Source organism: Podarcis raffonei, chromosome 7, assembly GCF_027172205.1.
Source record: "Podarcis raffonei isolate rPodRaf1 chromosome 7, rPodRaf1.pri, whole genome shotgun sequence".
NCBI lineage: Eukaryota > Metazoa > Chordata > Lepidosauria > Squamata > Lacertidae > Podarcis > Podarcis raffonei.
Window position 1 is genome coordinate 18,799,665 of NC_070608.1, and position 18,099 is coordinate 18,817,763.

The window sequence follows — 18,099 nt, forward strand, 5'->3', positions numbered from 1 at the left end:
GATTTCCTGCTTGCAGAAATTCCACTAGCAGCTTTGCTATGGACAGTTGTATGTTGCTGCTTTCAGGACGAGAATTTTATTTACCGTATTTTTTGCTCTATAAGACTCACTTTTCCCCTCCTAAAAAGTAAGGGGAAATGTGTGTGCGTCTTATGGAGCAAATGCAGGCTGCGCAGCTATCCCAGAAGCCAGAACAGCAAGAGGGATTGCTGCTTTCACTGCACAGCAATCCCCCTTGCTGTTCTGGCTTCTGAGATTCAGAATATTGTTTTTCTTGTTTTCCTCTTCCAAAAACTAGGTGTGTCTTGTGGTCTGGTGCGTCTTATAGAGCAAAAATTACGGTATTTATTTTATATACTCATGTTGGACTGGCTATAGTTTATTTTATTTTTAAAATTTGTATACCACCCTTCATCCTTTATTCTCTGGATGGTTCACAAGATAAGAACACAAAAGGCATAATAAAAACAAGAACAAGAACAAAACAATAACCCTCACTCTCCCCCAAAAACACATTCAAAAGGGTATAGGATATTAATCAGCCAAAGGCCTGGTTGAAGAGGAATATTTTCATCTGGTGGCTCAAGGTGACAGCTGAACCTCCATGGGAAAACATTCCAGAAATGGGGAGCCTCTGCTGAAAAGGCCTGTTCTTGTGTTGCCATCCTCCAGACCTCTTGTGGAGGAGGCACACAGTGTTTGATTGCATATGACTATATATTTCCTACAATCACGTTTGAGCCATCTCCCAGTTTGTTTTCTCACTCTAAATTCTGGGTTTATGAGGGCACAGAGCAGGCTCCATGACGTGGGAGAAGGCACTCAAGGGCGATTGTGTCAACAGCTTGAGCTGTTCAGATGTTCAACAGGAGCTCCAGTCATATCAGCCAGAAAATCCCCCAGGGACGTCTGGAAACTTCATAGGTCATCCCACCTCTGCAGAGGAGAAAAGATGCTGAAACCCTACATCTCAACAGAAAATGACCTGGCCATGATAAGGGACCGATGTCAATACCCCCCACTTTCAGGTCACCCTTTTCCTGTCTAGTTGAGAAAACAAGGTCCAGAGTGTGGCCTGCCACCTGCTTTGGGCCAGTGGCTTGTTGGGACAGCCCCATGGTCATCATGGCAGCCATGAAGTCCTGAGCCGCCCCAGACCTATTCGCCTCAGCAGGGATGTTGAAGTACCCCAAAACCAAGAGTTTGGGAGTCCTTAACACGGCCTCAAGACCAGCTCTGTCTTTTTGGTCAGGGAGACTGCTGGGCAACGAGGTGGACAGTAAACAGAATCCGTAATCTGTTCTGATTGCACAGTGTCAGGAAACACAGACAATAGATTCCTCCCCCCAAAACATAATCTGGAGAGAAAGCCTGGAAAGGGAGAGGGAAAGAATACTTTTATAGTCTACATTGGTTTGAGTACTACACTCTGGAACAGTGGAAAACAAGTCTGCTCAATTTCGCATGAGACAGCTGTTCAGTTATTTGAAGATGGTTATCGTATCACCTCTCAGTCTTCTTTTCTCCAAGCTAAACATTCTCACTCCTTGAACCATTCTTTATAAGTCTTGGTTTCCAGAACCTTTATCACCTGATCAACCTCCTCCGCATACGTTCTAGCTTGTCAATAGCCTTCTTAAACTGTGGTGCCCAGAACTGGACATAGTCTTTCTTTCTTTTCTTTGGCCATTGCTGTTCCAAGTGCAATCTGATGAAGGCAGAATAGATGTCAGGTAATGGGCAGGAGGGTTTGGCCTGGAGGAAAAGTGTGTTATGGGCCAGATTAGCAACAACCACACTTGTTGTTCAGCAGTATCTGGAGAACAGGTTCCCCATCCCTATACATTGTAACTTTGTGTGATTTGATGTCTATACAATAACCCCAAAGAGTCTTTACTTCATTTTCATATCCTAACATAAGTTTTTAACAAGATTCAATAAAATTTTACTTTCTTCTTTTTTAATTAAGCTAATGGAAGAAGGAAAGAAAGCTATATACATTTCTCCAATGCCTCTCTGTATTAAGTGTGACTTGCCTTTGGCTAATATCCTTATTTCAAATGTCCTTGAAGCCTCTCTAATAATTGCACGATGTGAACCAAGTCCACAATCTCACTCTCATATGAATGAATGCAAAGATTAACCAGGATAATACACTAAGCCATTTGGCATTTGATGATAGCTGTTAAAAGCAGAATATAATTAAGGTGTGCAGATTAAACTTTTCATATGACAACGGATAGTAAGTAATGATTTTTGTCAACTTCAACAAGTGCATTTCCTTCTAACAATACTACCTAAGAGTTACCTTTCACGTAACAAATATCTGTTGTTTTCAAGATAGCACTTTATTGCTCAGTATTGTGGAAAACCCCATTTCATGCTGAGAAGGATCCAAATCATAATTACCATCCTATCTGAGACCAAGAGCAAAAGCTTTTTACATTTCCTCCTTAAAAACAAAACAGGAAACTACTATGTGTTACTTGCCTGGGCGGGGGGGATCACCCATGTTAGGCTAATGCTCACAGAAGGGTAATTCGTAATTCATTATACTTACAAATGCATACAGGACATGAGCACAATATATTCCACGATAAATTCATAAAGAGTATATCTTTTCAGTTTGCTTCCCAGAGCCTAAAGTGTCAATGTTGGGGCAAGGAATACCCTCAGGCTAAGCACTCGCTCCTTCAAGGAAAAAGCAACGCCTGCTAGTGGAACAGGCTGTCCACTCATTGTGCTCCGAGCCCCAAAACCCATCCCTCGTGGAAATAAAGACACAGTGGAGACAGAATTTAGTTTAAATGTTTACGGGCAAATTTTGTTCACAACATTATTGAATACACAAATGTGACTGTTATTGACTTAGGCATTGGTATCAAAACTATAACTGGCTCCTGCCCCACTGTGCAGGAAGCCTGTAAGGGTAAGCAACCAGCAGGGGGTTCTCCGTCAGTGTATATTGACTGGTGCTCACCCCTGGGGTTCCTGGGGATCCTGGCATGGCCCTAGCCCCTTTCCGAGCTTCGGACGAGATCCAGACCCCCGGATTGCTTTAACGGAATACCCTATTCATTGGAGGGGCAGGTGATGGCCGCACCTCCCCTCCCCACATTCCCCTAAACCAATGCCTAACCGCCAAACCTTACAAAGTTGTGACAATTGCTAAGAGGTAGGCAAAAACCAAGTGGCCACAGCCAATCTGCCACATTGGGAAAAATTTCTACTCGGTCCCCGTTACAAAACAGGCAACCAACCGAAGTCCAAAGCAAGGCCAAACACGACCTAATTAATGGGTGGGTGGGCAGGTGTTTGGCAGCGCGAAGCAAAAGGAGGTCCCTCTGTCACGCTGCCAAATAGATATGCCCAACCTTTCCCAAGATGCCGATTGGCTAAAGGCCAATGGCATAACTGTGGCACCACCAGCTTGGAGCAGGCTAAGCCCCGCCCACAAGCCGGTTGGGGAGGAGTTTCAGGGGCCGAGCACAACATGGACCATCTGTTAGGAGGATCCAACTTGCCAGAAGATGTGAACCATTTACAAACGCTGCCTTTGTCTTTTCAGGATTCAGTCTCAGCTTGTTGACTCTCATCCAACGCATTACTGACTCCAGACACTGGCCTACACATCCATACCCGATTCAGATGGAATGGAGAGATAGAGTTGGGTGTCTTCCGTATATTGGTGACACCATAGATTGAGGGGGGGAAGGGACATTTTCTTCTTTGTAAAAACCCATCTTTATAGGTTTGTTGGTTGTGGAATAATGGAATATCACACACAGAGTAGTGCTCAGTAGGGGGGTGTAAAGGTAAAGGACTCCTGGACAGTTAAGTCCAGTCAAAGGCAACTATGGGGTGCAGCACTCATCTCGCTTTTCAAGCTGAAAGAGCAAGCATTTGTCCACAGACAGCTTTCGGAGTCATGTGGCCAGCATGACCTCAAGCGAAACTGCTTCTGGTGCAATGGGACACAGTGACAAGTGCCAGAGTGCACGGAAACGCTGTTTACCTTCCCCTCCACAGCAGTACCTATTTATCTACTTGCACTAGTGTGCTTTTGAACTGCTAGGTTGGCAGAAGCTAGGACAGAGCAATGGGAGCTCACTAACGTCATGTGGATTAGAACTGCCGACCTTCCGATCAAGCAAGCCCAAGAGGCTCAGTGGTTTAGACCACAGCACCACCCGTGTACCAATACGGTAGAGGTGTAGAAACAAAATGAGCCAGTGAGTCAAGAAACTATTTCCACACTTTCATAGTCTTGTGTAAAATGGAAATCTTACCTCTTCCCTTAGATATGTGACAGGTTGAATTGACAAGTGTGCCCATACTAAATCATTAGCAGGCTTTTCAGCCCAAGCTACATTGGCCATTTTGGGTTTGAAGTCAGCTTGTTTTGAAAGTATCCCTAGTTAGTGTTAAATCACAATTCCTGGTTTGGTTGAAATGACAAGCATCGACTAAAAGTGGAAATTGGAGAAGGCTAGGCTTATTCATGTAGTACAAAACCACATTTTAGCGGTATGCCTACGTGTGTCTGGTTCTCAACCCCTTCTCATCTCTTGAAATGTGCCTTTAATCTTTGCTTCTTTAACAGAAATGACCGTATATATTGCATTTTGAGACTGACTGAATAGTGCTATTAGGTGACCAGTGAAGTTATTCTGCTGCAATTATTTGATTTGCATCTTTAGAGCATAACAGAATGTAATATTATACATGTTGTGACTCATTAACATTGGCAGAACTTTCCTGTGATACTTAGATATAGCATAAGCTTGTGTGAAATAAGCATTATGCTAAGATACCTCTGAGCTCAATTTTACTTGAAATGGATACTTACAGATGAGATTGAGTCTCCAGATAATGTAATTAAATCTTTAATAATGCTCAACATTATTGCAAATTCCATATGTAATTTGACACTTAGTTTCACTGCTGATAGGTTTTGCTGAAGAAATGGAACAGAATTTGCATATAAGATTTACCTCATTTGAGAATTAATGCTTTTGTGAAAAGATATTTCTTTCCACACTTTCTTCCTCATTTTACATGCCAAAGAAATGCACTTTGAATGTACTAAATGCTAAACCAGAACTTTTCATTCAACGTTTGTTTAGTTTTAAGGGGGAGGGGTACACAAGAGCTTAGGGCTGTATCTAAGATTAGTCATACTCAGAGGAGAACCATTGAAATGAATGGACCTTAATTATTTCCTCTAATTTTAATTGTCTGCTGCTCTGAGTATGACTAGCATTAGATACAATATTTAGTCTTGTACACACCAGAATTTGAACTGTGAATCCATTGACTTCTGTTGTGATTTTTAAGCGACCGTGCATTGCACTGCTACATGTATAATATGCTTGAGCGTTCTAATGTTGTATAGCAATAAAATATCCAAAAATGGTTCTACTAAATCAGATTTGGAAATGACAGCACAGGCCACTCATATGAACACAAAAAGAGCCTGGTATATCAGCCCCAAGGCCTAACTCATCTAGTATTCAGTTCTCAGGGATCAATCAGGTACCTACAGGAAACTCAAAAAGCAGGGCATTATATCAGTTGTCCACACGATCCATGCAGCAACTGGTCTTTAGAGGGAAAGCCATCCAAATCCATTGCCCTAAACTGGGGCACAACCTAAAGAGATGCTGTGGGTGTTGTGTGGCTGCTCATTTCTCAGTTGCTCAGCAGCCCAGTTTTTAACACAAATACGTGAGAGACAAAAATGTTTTCAAAATTAAAATATTAAAAAGTTTTGCTGGTATAGTCCTATCCTCTTTCAGCATAAGTGGCAGCTGAAATCATGGTAATTGTGCCCACACCCCACACCCCTGTTGGCTGGGTGTTTTATTTTAATTTGTGGTTTTTGTTTTAGTGCATGACTCGCAAGCATTAGGGATTATTTCAACCAGATATGCTAATTGTTGTATAGATTAGTTTCTCAGAACGGCTAGTCTTTGTCAAATTTTCGTGCTCTGGCAAAAACATAATTATTATCACAGTTTTGAATGGATTTTGCATTACAGATAGTGGAATAAAATTTAATACACATAACTTCGCTGGCATCTTGTACAATTAATTAGAGGGCATTTGATAAGCTAAGCCCCGCAACTGTCTTGTGTAGAGCCAGTTGCACTTCTGAAAGTGTCTTGGGGGACACAGAAGGCAATTAAGAATACATCTTTCCATAATAGCTAGTTAATGGTTTCTGATTTTATAGCAGTATATAAATATTTAGTATACAGAGAAAGAGAGAGAGTGAGCACAGTATCAGTATTTTTTGATATGCTTAAGTTTGCACAGTAAAAAGATTGACCCAAAAGGCCAGTCACTTTTTTCCTGTTAAAGAGGAGGGGAAAATCCAGGTGGTTGACATAAGATTCATAAGAGAAGGACATAAAGATTCTTCTTCCTCTCTCAAAGCACTAGAACTCGTGGAAGATTCAGGACAGAAAAAATAAATACTTCTTTACTGCTTACTTGAACTATGGCTATGATGGCCACAAACTTTGGATGACTTTAAACAAGGATTAAGCAAATTCATGGTGGGTGACTCCAGTGGCAGAGCAAGCCGATCAGGTGCCTGGGGCGGTGGCTATGCACTGCACCCAGGGGCAGGGCCAGTCACCCATGGGGCTGGGTGAGCCAGGGCAGGACGCTCCGTGGGGCCTCAGAGGAGTCTGCCTGCTTCCTCCCACTCAGCCACCCTACAGATGAGGGGCGGAGGCAGTGGGAGGACTGTTTGGGGCAGCACGGAGGCTGTAGGTGCCCAAGCCACTGTGTCACTCCCAGGAGAGACGAGTGGCTCAGGTGAGTGCCGCCTGGCATTTTGTCACCCCCCTCAGTGGTGTCACCCGGGGCGGATCACACCCACCACACACCCCTTCTTCTGCCCCTGGATAACTCTACCTGTCAGGGGACTGCCATCGGAACAGGGGAGGGAAGCAGGGGGATACAGAGAGCCTCCAATGCTTCTGAGGAGCAGCTCCTTGTCCAGCAGTGGGGAAAGCCACGCCTCCGGTGGAGAAGAGAGGGAAGGGGGCAGCCAAGCAAAGGGAAGGCTCAAGGTGCTGCTGAGAGCCCAAGTGCCTCACCTAGCCTGGCTGGCCAGGAGGCACACATGCTGTTTCTGTCGCCCAGCTTGTGCAGAGGGGTGAAAAGTAAGGAGGGGAGGCAGAGATTTGGGGTGTCTAAGTTCCTATGCTGGGGGAGAAACCGGAAGGGGCCACTCCCGGAATCTGCAAGTGACTAAGATGGACATGAACTTTGTGGCTATGCACTGTAAATAGTTTGCACCAATAAAACCTGTAAGGGTCGGACAGGTCGGAGACAGGTCGGAGTCCTGCCTAGTTACTCACGAGCAACCACCACCAGCACCTGACACTACCCATAGTTGAAAGCAGTCTGCTCCTGATTGTAACTTGGTGGAAACCACAGGAGGAAGGAATGGTCTTGTACTCACGCCCTGCTTGTACGTTTCCCATGGGCAGTTGGTTGGTCACTATGAGAACAAGATGCTGGACCAGATCTTTTTATTCTAGGGAACAAATTATTCCATTGGGACATGTTTTACCACCAATTCTCACTGATTTTTATGGGACATTATAGTCACTAGGAGAATTAATTAGTGAAAATTGCTGCTAAAACATGCCCCTTGGGAGGATTTATTTTGTCAGGTCTGGAATAAATATTAGGCCAAACATCTGGAGTCATCCCTTCCCCCCATTTTTCTTTCCCGTTAACTTGTTTTAGCCACAAAGCAGCACCAGTGGAATTGCAACAATTATAAAGTTTCATTCATTTGGAAAGTAAATGAGGGGGGGAAAGTGCAATAAAATTGTGCTAAGCATTTGTATTTAATAAATTTATATCCTGCTCTTCCTCCCAAAGGAGTCCAGGATGACAAACGTACAAAATATAAAACAACAACATTTTAAAACAATCTCAATACATATGCAGACTAAAGTACATTTACATTGCCAGACCCTCCAAGTATCCCTATTTTCCAGGAACATCCCTGATTTAGAAAAGCTGCCCAGGTTTCTGATTTGATCCCAGAGTGTCCCACTTGTCCTTACAATGTCCTTATTTTCATTGGAGAAATGTTGGAGGGTATGCAGGTTTTTAATTGTGTGTGTGTGTGTGTGTGTGTGCGCGCGTGCGTGTGCACGTGCATGTGCTGGAAGTTGCCCAGAGTGGCTAGGGCAACTAAGTAAGATATGTGGGGTATAAATAGTAAAATTATCATTATGGAATGGAACATCCCTATTTCCATCAGAGAAATGTTGGGGGGTATGCATTGCCTATTTTATTTTTTCAGTACCATATTGTTAAAATACATTGCATCGTTACTTCCTAGCACCTTGTGGAAGTCGTTCTACAGGCTCCGAAGGCACAGTTTTATCCCCAAACTACCCTAAAAACTACAGCATAGGACATAACTGCATTTACTCCATTGCTGTCCCAAAGGAATTTGGTGAGTAATATGTCTTTAATTTGTGTTTTACTTGTTAGTTTACAATTATTGCTTTCCTAGCTTTACACGGACGTTGTAATTATTATATCCGGCAATCTCAGTTTAGCATCAATAACTGCATATTGGAAAAAATATGGGGATGCTTTCATAAATGCTGTGATCTGTTTATCCAATTATTTTAATTACAAATGTTTTGATGGGTGTGTGTCTCACTCAGAAATGTTATATTGGTTGCTTAAACTTTATTATTGCAAGCAGGTGGCAACAGCTTTAGGTGCGTCCATATGACATGTGATTGCTGGTGTGCAGGTCCTTTTGGACCCAGAAGAGGGAATAATGGAGCCGTAACAGGGACATAAGGGGGCTTAAAGAGGGGTGCCAGTTGGGAACCGCTGATAAGATTTTGAATATCATCATATATTTCCTAATGGTGAAGAAGTGTAGCAGTGCTTGTATGTCATGCACATTGGAATGTATGGAAGACATCAGCTAGGTGAACAGTTCATTGAGTGTGTGAAATACATTTTCCATATATTGAAGGAAATCATCTGCTGAGGAACAGGAAGATCCATCTAATTTTATGATAAGGATGTTTATGGCTTACAGCCAGGCATGCAGTAGGTTTGTAAATAGGTTGAAATGGCTGTGTTTTAGACTGCTGTCTGCTTCATTGGCCACAGAATTGATGTAAAATGTATGGCTGTGTTTTGCCACGGACTGAGAGATCATTTATATTTCTTGCAATAATTTATATTTCTGGATATTGCTAACGTACCAAAGACCACTTTTGGAATTGATGATTTCCTCCACAGATGTTTACATTTATTTCAATAATTTATAACTCCCCACCATGCTAATTTATTAAAGGCCAGGAATGAATGTTTTCTTGAACAGATGTTTTTAGTCTATTTATCATGGATGGCACATAATAGTTTTCCTGGCATTTTTTAAATTCTGTGTCACAGACTACTGAGATTGCCCACATGTATATAAGAAAAAACAACTGCAATGCTGTACGAAATGTCATGAAATGAGCCCCACTGAACATAGTGGGCTTGTATCTAAGTAGATGTGCAAATGAGTATACTGTATGATATTTAATCTACAATCCTATAGCCACTTTCCTGGGAGTAAGGTTCATTCGAATCAACGTAATTTGATTACTCAGAAGTCACATTATTAACCTTTGCAAGACTAAGCTTAAGATTACAGGCCATTCTTGTGAAATCAGGACCACTAGGCAAATTCAGCAGTAGGATTTGACACAATATTCAGAAGATAGCAACTGAAAGGTGCTAAGACTGTATGAGAGGGGAGGGAGGGGAGATGTTTTACTATCAAAACCAGTGTTGACACTATGGTTAGGCAGCCTTACAAGGTTTGACTAAAACGATTTGCTGGCTGTTATCTGGAAAGTGCAACAAGATCCAAGTTAGTTAAAGATGGTCTTAAATTGTTCAAGGTTTCTGATCCACTTCACTCATTGCTGAGTTGCTATGAATTGGACTCTTGCTACTGCTAGCCAGTAGAAAATATTCCCATTTACAGTGGTACCTCACAAGACGAATGCCTCGCAAGACGAAAAACTCGTAAGACGAAAGAGTTTTCCGTTTTTTGAGTCGCTTCGCAAGACGATTTTCCCATGGGCTTGCTTCGCAAGACGAAAACGTCTTGCGAGTTCTTGCGACTTTGTTTCCTTTTTCTTAAAGCCGCTAAGTACCGTTAATAGCCGTGCTTCGCAAGACGAAAAAACCGCAAGACGAAGAGACTCGCAGAATGAATTAATTTCGTCTTGCGAGGCACCACTGTATATATTATCCTTTGGCCTGAAGCTATTAGATTATCTATGCACATTTGAAGAGGTAAGGCAAAAATATGATCCAATTTATTTGTTTGAAGCATTTTGCCCCAGTCTCCCAGGCTCACATGAGATTAATATAAATGGAGAAGCCCACCTACTAGTCAACAATCTAAAAGACACCACAAAATGGGGAAATGGGTGAAGAGGGAAGAAGAAAATTAGCCTGTGTTATATACAGAACAATCAATTAAAATCTTTGGGTGTTGTTGTTTTTTTAAAGGAGCAACTGAATATGATCACAGGCCCATAACATGGAATGATTTTAACAAAGTGTCTGTGTGTGTTCTTTTTCTACCTGTTATATGTATCTGGCATTATAAAATTTTGTTCCAATCAAAACTGACTTACTGCAGAGTGTTGGAGGAGGTGATCCTTGAAATCTCTTCCAACTCCATAATTCTGTAAAATTTTGAAATGGTACAGCTCTTTTCACTTTCATGTTTGTGGCTTATTTCACAATCTTAAGTTAGCTTCTACCTAGAAGGACTCAAATAGGACTCCGTCATGCAGTAAATTAGTATTATTTTTCTATTTTCCAAGCCAGTGTGGCCTTTACTGTAAGTGTGCATTTCTAAAGCTGTGTGGGGTCACAAGCTATTTAACATGGCCTCCAAAAATGAAAAGTCAGCACTTCAAGTTGTGAAGTGTGCTTGTTGTTGAAAAACAAACAAATTTGGGTATCTCAAAGATACAACCCTAATCAATAGCAACCTGTGTGTTTATTAAAGCATCTATATACAAAGTGCCACTCAGAGTGGCTAACATCATTTATAAATTACAGTTTTGTAAAAGCGCAACTCAAAAACCAGCAACAGTGATATACAAATTAAATGCAAAACAAAACATAAACAGATAATCATAATTTAACTATTAGGCTAATGAACATTTCATGGAGTAGGAATAAAAGCAATTTTACATTCAGGTATTCAACTTTTCATGGCTGACTCTGTGAAAAAATCACAGCACTGTAGCCCTTTTTCAATGTTTCATTATTCTGTCATGCAGAATCACAGCTTCAATATTTCATGCTATGACGGGTTTAAGCTAGAAGATAAATGATTCACAAAAGCACACAGCATGCTATAGGCAGAATCTTCTGTAAACATGGAAGACTCATCATCTTTGACACTTTCCCACTGATCCTGCAGAAGGGCGCAATGATCACTAATTGTTTAACACTGTGGTCCTCCACTGATTAAAATTACTATGCTGTTGCTTAATTTTAATCTCTCTCTCGCTCTCTTTTTTGCTGATTCACTAGTTGTAATTGATGTTTAGCAATACAACATGCAAGGGGAAACCCATGGAAATTAGCAGAAGATTTGATGGCTCTGTATACAGCTCACTCCTTTGTAAGGTGGGGTGTAGCTTAATAATGATCCTGTGTCTTCCACTTACCAGCTGATTTTGGCCTCAATCCTATCTACTTGCACACTCACTCCTGAACTGACAGAGATGGGCACCTGGCATTATTTAGAAATTTGTTTCTGACAGGTGTTTGGGTTTACCCTCTTAACACACCGTTTACTTATATCTTTTATGCCACTGGAGCATGGCTGGGAGCCAATGTGACAGGTTTAGCTTTCCCCCCTATCTATCTGCCCTACTCACCTTGGAATTCTGAAATGCTGCTTTAAGTATGAATCCCCAGAGCAATAAAGTGAGGTCAGAGCTGCCTTCTAGCTGCCCTTGCGGGATATTTAAATTTTTGTGAACCCATTCAGTAGGTGGGTAGGATTTGGGGAATTTAATGTGTCTGCATATGCATGTGCTGTGATACATCTGTATGTTGTGCAATTTCATTTAAGCCATAGGTAGGCAAACTAAGGCCCAGGGGTCAGATCCGGCCCAATCGCCTTCTAAATCTGGCCCACGGACAGTCCAGGAATCAGCGTGTTTTTACATGAGTAGAATGTGTGCTTTTATTTAAAATGCATCTCTGGATTATTTGTGGGGCCTGCCTAGTGTTTTTACATGAGTAGAATGTGTGCTTTTATTTAAAATGCATCTCTGGGTTATTTGTGGGACATAGGAATTTGTTCATATTTTTTTCCCCAAAATATAGTCCGGCCCTCCACAAAGTCTGAGGGACAGTGGACCGGCCCCCTGCTGAAAAAGTTTGCTGACTCCTGATTTAAGCCATGAAACTTTTTCTATATTGCACACACACACAAACACACACACACATACAACCAACAACAACAACATGGCAATTTATTGTTCAGTATATATCAGGAAAAACCCTTAACAATCCATGTGTTCTCTTTCCCTTCAATACCATGTCTGCTCCCATTTCCCATCCCTACTCCATTCTGTTACTGTCATCATTCGCGCATAAAGTCTGCTCATAGATGCTCACATATAGACACCTTCAAGCACAATTTATACCTCCTATCCATCCACACATAATGCTTATTCATTCACAAACCGCATGACCCATTCACACATACACACACTCGAGACTCAATAGTCATCATTATTGTGGTTACCTTCCTATTGCGGTTACTATCAAAATGTTACCGTTGCAGAACTTTCACAACATTTAGATTACAATACTAACCCACAAAGCCAGATTGACAAGCTGCTTTGGAAGATGACTAGCATTCGAAGGATTCTTGATCCTCGGTATCCCCGTTCTGCTTTGTTACACGGACAGCATGCTTAAATGGGTGCTATTGGTTGAATGTGATATCATATGCGGTGTTTTAGATAGATATAGTGATTTGTTTTAGGATGCTGAGTTGCATGGTACAGTGGGAGGGTGAGCATGGACCATTAAAAGTCTTAAGTTTCTGTCTCCATGCCATTTTGGTATTCTTTTTTTTTAATTTAATTTTTAAAATTATTTTTGTATTCTTGCATGATTTTTAGACATTAAACCATTTGGTTTTGTTGACAATGTTCACTTCTGATTGATTTCAACATGACAATCTGTTACTCCACCTACATGTGTCATATTGTCTTCAGTACCTATTCCTAGAGCCACACATGATGTGATCATGACATATTTTAGATTTCCCATAGGAACCACTGCTTTCATAATAATAATAATAATAATAATAATGAAATCTGCAGCCACTCTCATTTTTTCACATTTGAACTATTTTCTCATGCATTTTTAAGCAATTTTGAAAGTAACATAAAAAGAATTGTATAAAAGGAGTAAAACTGACAGGCCACTAACAATTTGTTGGTGAATGGTCCATAAAAGATTGACTATTGCAAAGTCCCCCCCTCAAAAAAAAAGCAAGCACAAAATCTGTTCTGCCAGCTGAGCAAAAGCAACCAAACAATGTTGTCAACACACATTATCTCTTTTAGAGTGTTCACTGAGTGTGGAATCTACAGACAGTTTAAAAGCCATGTCATTCCACAGTTACTTCGGCAATGTCACTTTTGCTTTAAAATGCATTTTGCATTTCAAAAATCACGAAGATTTATTTTGTAGTGGCAGGAAGGTGTTATCTCAGAGGCTTAAATTGTGAGAGACAAGTTCTCTCAACTGAACTGGATGCTAACAGAATGATATTGGGGGGGGGGGGTGAACTTTACCAGTAGGCCAACCTAAGGTTGCATTATATATTGGAGAAGGGAAGGGCTGTGTATCCAGGTGCCTCTTCAGTTCAGTAAGATCACAGGGGAAAGGAGGATATGCTAAAATAAAGCAACGTCAGGGATGTGAGGAGCATCAGGGGGACATTTGAGACCTGGACAGCCGGCAGCCTATCTCAGATAGCCAAGTCTCAAGTATGAGGACAGGAACTTATTTTAAAAGTGGTGAAAATGGAATGGAATGGAGATCATGCCTGATGTTTGAAGCTGTGAAGTTGGAAGATCTGATACTTGGGATGTAGAAGAAAGAAATGTTTTGTTTTGTTTTTCACATGAGCCTGCCTATTCATTGAAGTGATTTGGGAAAAGCATTCTCTGCATAGCCACACCTTCTGAGGTGTCTTGCCTTTGAAATGTTCTCCCCCAGGGAGACTTACCTGGAAACTACTTTACTGCCTTTCTGCACCTGCCTATTTCCTTAGGTCTTTTAATATATATATATTTAACCTATTCTCTTGTTATGTGCTTGGACCTTTTGCTACTTTAGGGGACGATTCAACAGTCCCATTGAGTTTACTGGGGATAACCTAAGTTATCTAAGCGTGTCTGTGTATAAAGGATTGCAGCCTTACAAAGCAAGCCTATTGTTGGGCCAGGGGTCTGAAGCTGTGAACCTTCCAAAGCTCATTTGAATATAGGCGGCAGCCATTTTAGGCATGTCCAATTGACACATGATTGTTGATGCACAGGGAATTTGGGACCCGGAAGACAGCAGAACGGGGATGGAACTGGGCAGAACGGGGACAGGGGGGCACATACGCACTCTGCCGACACATGTAGGGGTTGCCTGTATCTAGGAGAGCCTACCCTATTTACTTAAAAAAACCAAAAACCAAAAAAACCCACACAGTTTTCTCCCATTGTTTTCAATGGGATGCCATGCTGAAATATATCTGCACCATGATGTAAGTTCCAGTCCTTATTTATGGGGCCTTGGTATGGCAGTGATCACGGCAGTTCTGCTGCAGCTTTAAGTGGTAGAAAAACTTTTGTGTTTTTTAAGAAAAGAAAACCTTATGCTGCTTTGTGTCCTGAAGATAATTTCATGACCCCTGAAAATAGACAATATGTGCCTTTTTCTGAAATGATTACCAATATTCACTCACCCTCTTTCACACACAAATGCTGAAAAAGTCTGGGTCATATAATTTGGCCCCGCAGCACTAATATTTCTCCCCTAGCTCATGCAAGGTTTTGTGCATCTGGTCATCAGTAGTGATTCTGAGATAAAAAGCAACATCAGGATAATTGCTGAGTCTAAGAGAAAAAACTGTCATTGCTGAGACTAAGAGAGCAACAGTATCTAGATCACAGTATCCCCAGCCAGCAAGTATCTGACAGATCACAAAACAAATTGGTGTTTTTTCCACCCACATATTCAGTTAGATTCTTCAAACTCACGGAGGCTCCTTCTCAGCATATCAGTTAGTGAAGATGCATAGCAGAATTAATTGCAGACAATTGAACGAATATCTCATGATCAGAGAAGAGAATGAGAATTTTGTATTTTGTGTTTCCCTCCCAGCTTTCTGAGTTGCACTTCCATCAAGGGCTGTGACTATTTCGGAAGCATCCAGGTGATTAAAAACCCCATGCACCATTTAAAGGAATATTTTAGTCAGGGTTGTTCATTTGTTTTTGTTTGGCACCTTCTAAACAGGGTTTATTTATTACAAAATTCATATCAACACTTTAAAGCTGCAACCTTAGGGTTCTGAGATGAGTCATGGGATTGTGTGGATCTACTTCTCCATAAATCAAGTGGGAGGTCCACCCTTGGAGAAAGAGTCCCAGTCACAGAGGTCCAATCCACCACTGGTGCTCTGAGATGGAGAGGGTAAAAAGGAGGTGTGTTGGGGAGTGGATCTAGGCTTTGGTTCATATGGTTTGGCTACCACCATCCCTTCCTTTCATTGTAGAAAAGACTCTGTTCTGCACAACATATTATAGTAGATTTATTTATGTTCTGAACACCAGAAGCAAGTTGCCTTACATATATCAGTTTACATACCTAGGGTAAAGATGTGATAGCTGTTCCCCATTTTTTGAACACAAAAATCAGTAACCTTTGCTTTTTAATAAGCAGATATACCTGTTCTCCACAGACTGCAGATTTGCTGGACTTGTGGGCCATGTAAAGGGAAGCAATCCACAGGAGGGAATAAGTTATGTTGATAAACAACAATTCTTTGCCACATTATACTTTTATCCAGGAGCCTATCTGAGAAAACCAAGGACATTTTTGCTATAAAGTGTGTTGACTGGCGCACTGGAAACTCCTGTATATGAATACCCTTAGAGTTTTTTAGAATTCAGTTTTGCTTCATTCTCTTATTGCTATTCTATAAAACCCAACATAAATCCAGTTGGAGAATGTTATAAGCAAAGGATGAAGCAAACTTTCATACACACACAAAATGTATCTTGCAACCCACCTGGGACTGTACCACTTCAAAATTCAGGTGGTGGAATCTACACACACTCTTAAGCCTTTAACACTTTCAATTCTGCCCACTCTCAAGTGAGAGCACTATACACATTGTTGATTTCAGCCCTACCTTGAATACAAGATTTGGGTTGTCTTTTAAAGTAGCCATTTCAAATTCTTTGCTGATCACTGACATCCATAGTTGTCCTTTTTTAAAAAAATGTCTTTTTACCACCTTACATTCATTTTTTACACTTTTCCCACTCTCTCCTCACTGTTCAGATATATTTATTTGAGCTCCACTAAAGTTTTTAATATTAATAGGAAATAAATAAAAACTCAGAAAGGGTGCTGGGAGTACAGTTCTTATACTTTACCAAAGACCTCACCATCTAATTAAAATAAGATATGGTCTGCCACAGCATAGCACAATGCATACAACTCATTTGTAGGTCTTAAAAGTAGCAGCAGAAGTTACTAGTTTGAACAATAAAGAAGTGCTATCTCTTTTTTTATTATCTTATGAAGCTCATTAACTGCAGAATGCTTTTTTTCTGGCAGTGTGCCTGAAAATCTTTCCAGAATGGTGGTCCATGGCTGTTTACATTTCTATTTGTTTCACTGAATTCTATCAAGCTGCTGTTGAGAACTAGAATAAAAATGCTGTGTTATACGAGAGGTAAGAATGTGCAGATAATGAAACAGGAGGCAGTATATGGCTAGCACACACAAATGTGTTAATCCAAGAGAGAGGCTTACTACATCAGGCTGCAGGTGGGGGACTTGTGTGATTGAATACAACTCCATACATAAAGATTTTCTCTACATAGAAGACTTGCTAGGTTGCAACACTTCCCTTTGAAATCATTTCCCCCCCTGTGAGAACCTTCTACTGCCATCCAACATCTTTTCGCAGGGCCTGCAAGACAGAGCTGTTCCACCTGGCCTTTGGTTTGGACTCAGTCTGACCCTTATGTTTCCCTCCCCTTATGGTTTTGATCTATGGGCTATTATTAAAAATGAGGCTGCTTTTTAAATTGTATTTTAGCCTGTATTTTAAATTGTCCCACCCCCATTATGTTTTATTGTAATTTTACTGGCGTTAGCTGCCCTGAGCCCAGCTCTGGCCGGGGAGGGTGGGGTATAAATAAAAAAAATGTTATTATTATTGATAGATTCAGATTCACTAGTTCACTGAGAATTAGGCCACAGAAGTCCAAAAGGGGTGATAACTATGGCTTGTTGGCCAATTGCAAACTAATGTGACAAACCAAATATGACAGATGTTTATGGATTTGAACAATGGGGTTGTGAATGTGTGTGTGTGTGTGTGTGTGTGTGTGTGTGTGTGTGTTGCAGGGTGCCAGATCATTAAGTTGACTTCCAGCAGTTTGCCTGTTAACTGGAGTAATTTGAAGAATGGAATGCTGTGATTTGTTATCAACTTTGTAGCCAGAGTCAGAGGGTTGAATCCATCTGTCACTGTGAGTTTAATGACTTCTAATCATGAGACAGAACTTCCTTTCCCTGTTCATCCCAAGCACATCCCCACACTCTTCCCAAATCTTCTCCAGAGGGTTGGAGCAGATTGGAGGACATTGCCAGAGGGGCGGGAAGTTGTGTCATGTGAGCATAAGTCATTCTGCTCACACAATTACTTTGTTGGATTTGGATACAACTCAGAAGCTGCAATGTTCCATACCTAGG

At 41.2% G+C, this 18,099-nt stretch overlaps 1 protein-coding gene across 4 annotated transcripts in view; it reads left to right on the forward strand.

Moving 5' to 3' along the window:
* Positions 1-18,099, forward strand: part of CSMD3 (CUB and Sushi multiple domains 3) — a 594,298-nt gene that overhangs the window by 427,947 nt on the left and 148,252 nt on the right. For all 4 annotated transcript variants that reach the window (XM_053395420.1, XM_053395417.1, XM_053395418.1 and 1 more), the window contains one exon: positions 8,375-8,491. In XM_053395420.1, the coding sequence (XP_053251395.1) occupies positions 8,375-8,491 (117 nt within the window). The remainder of the gene's footprint in view (positions 1-8,374; positions 8,492-18,099) is intronic.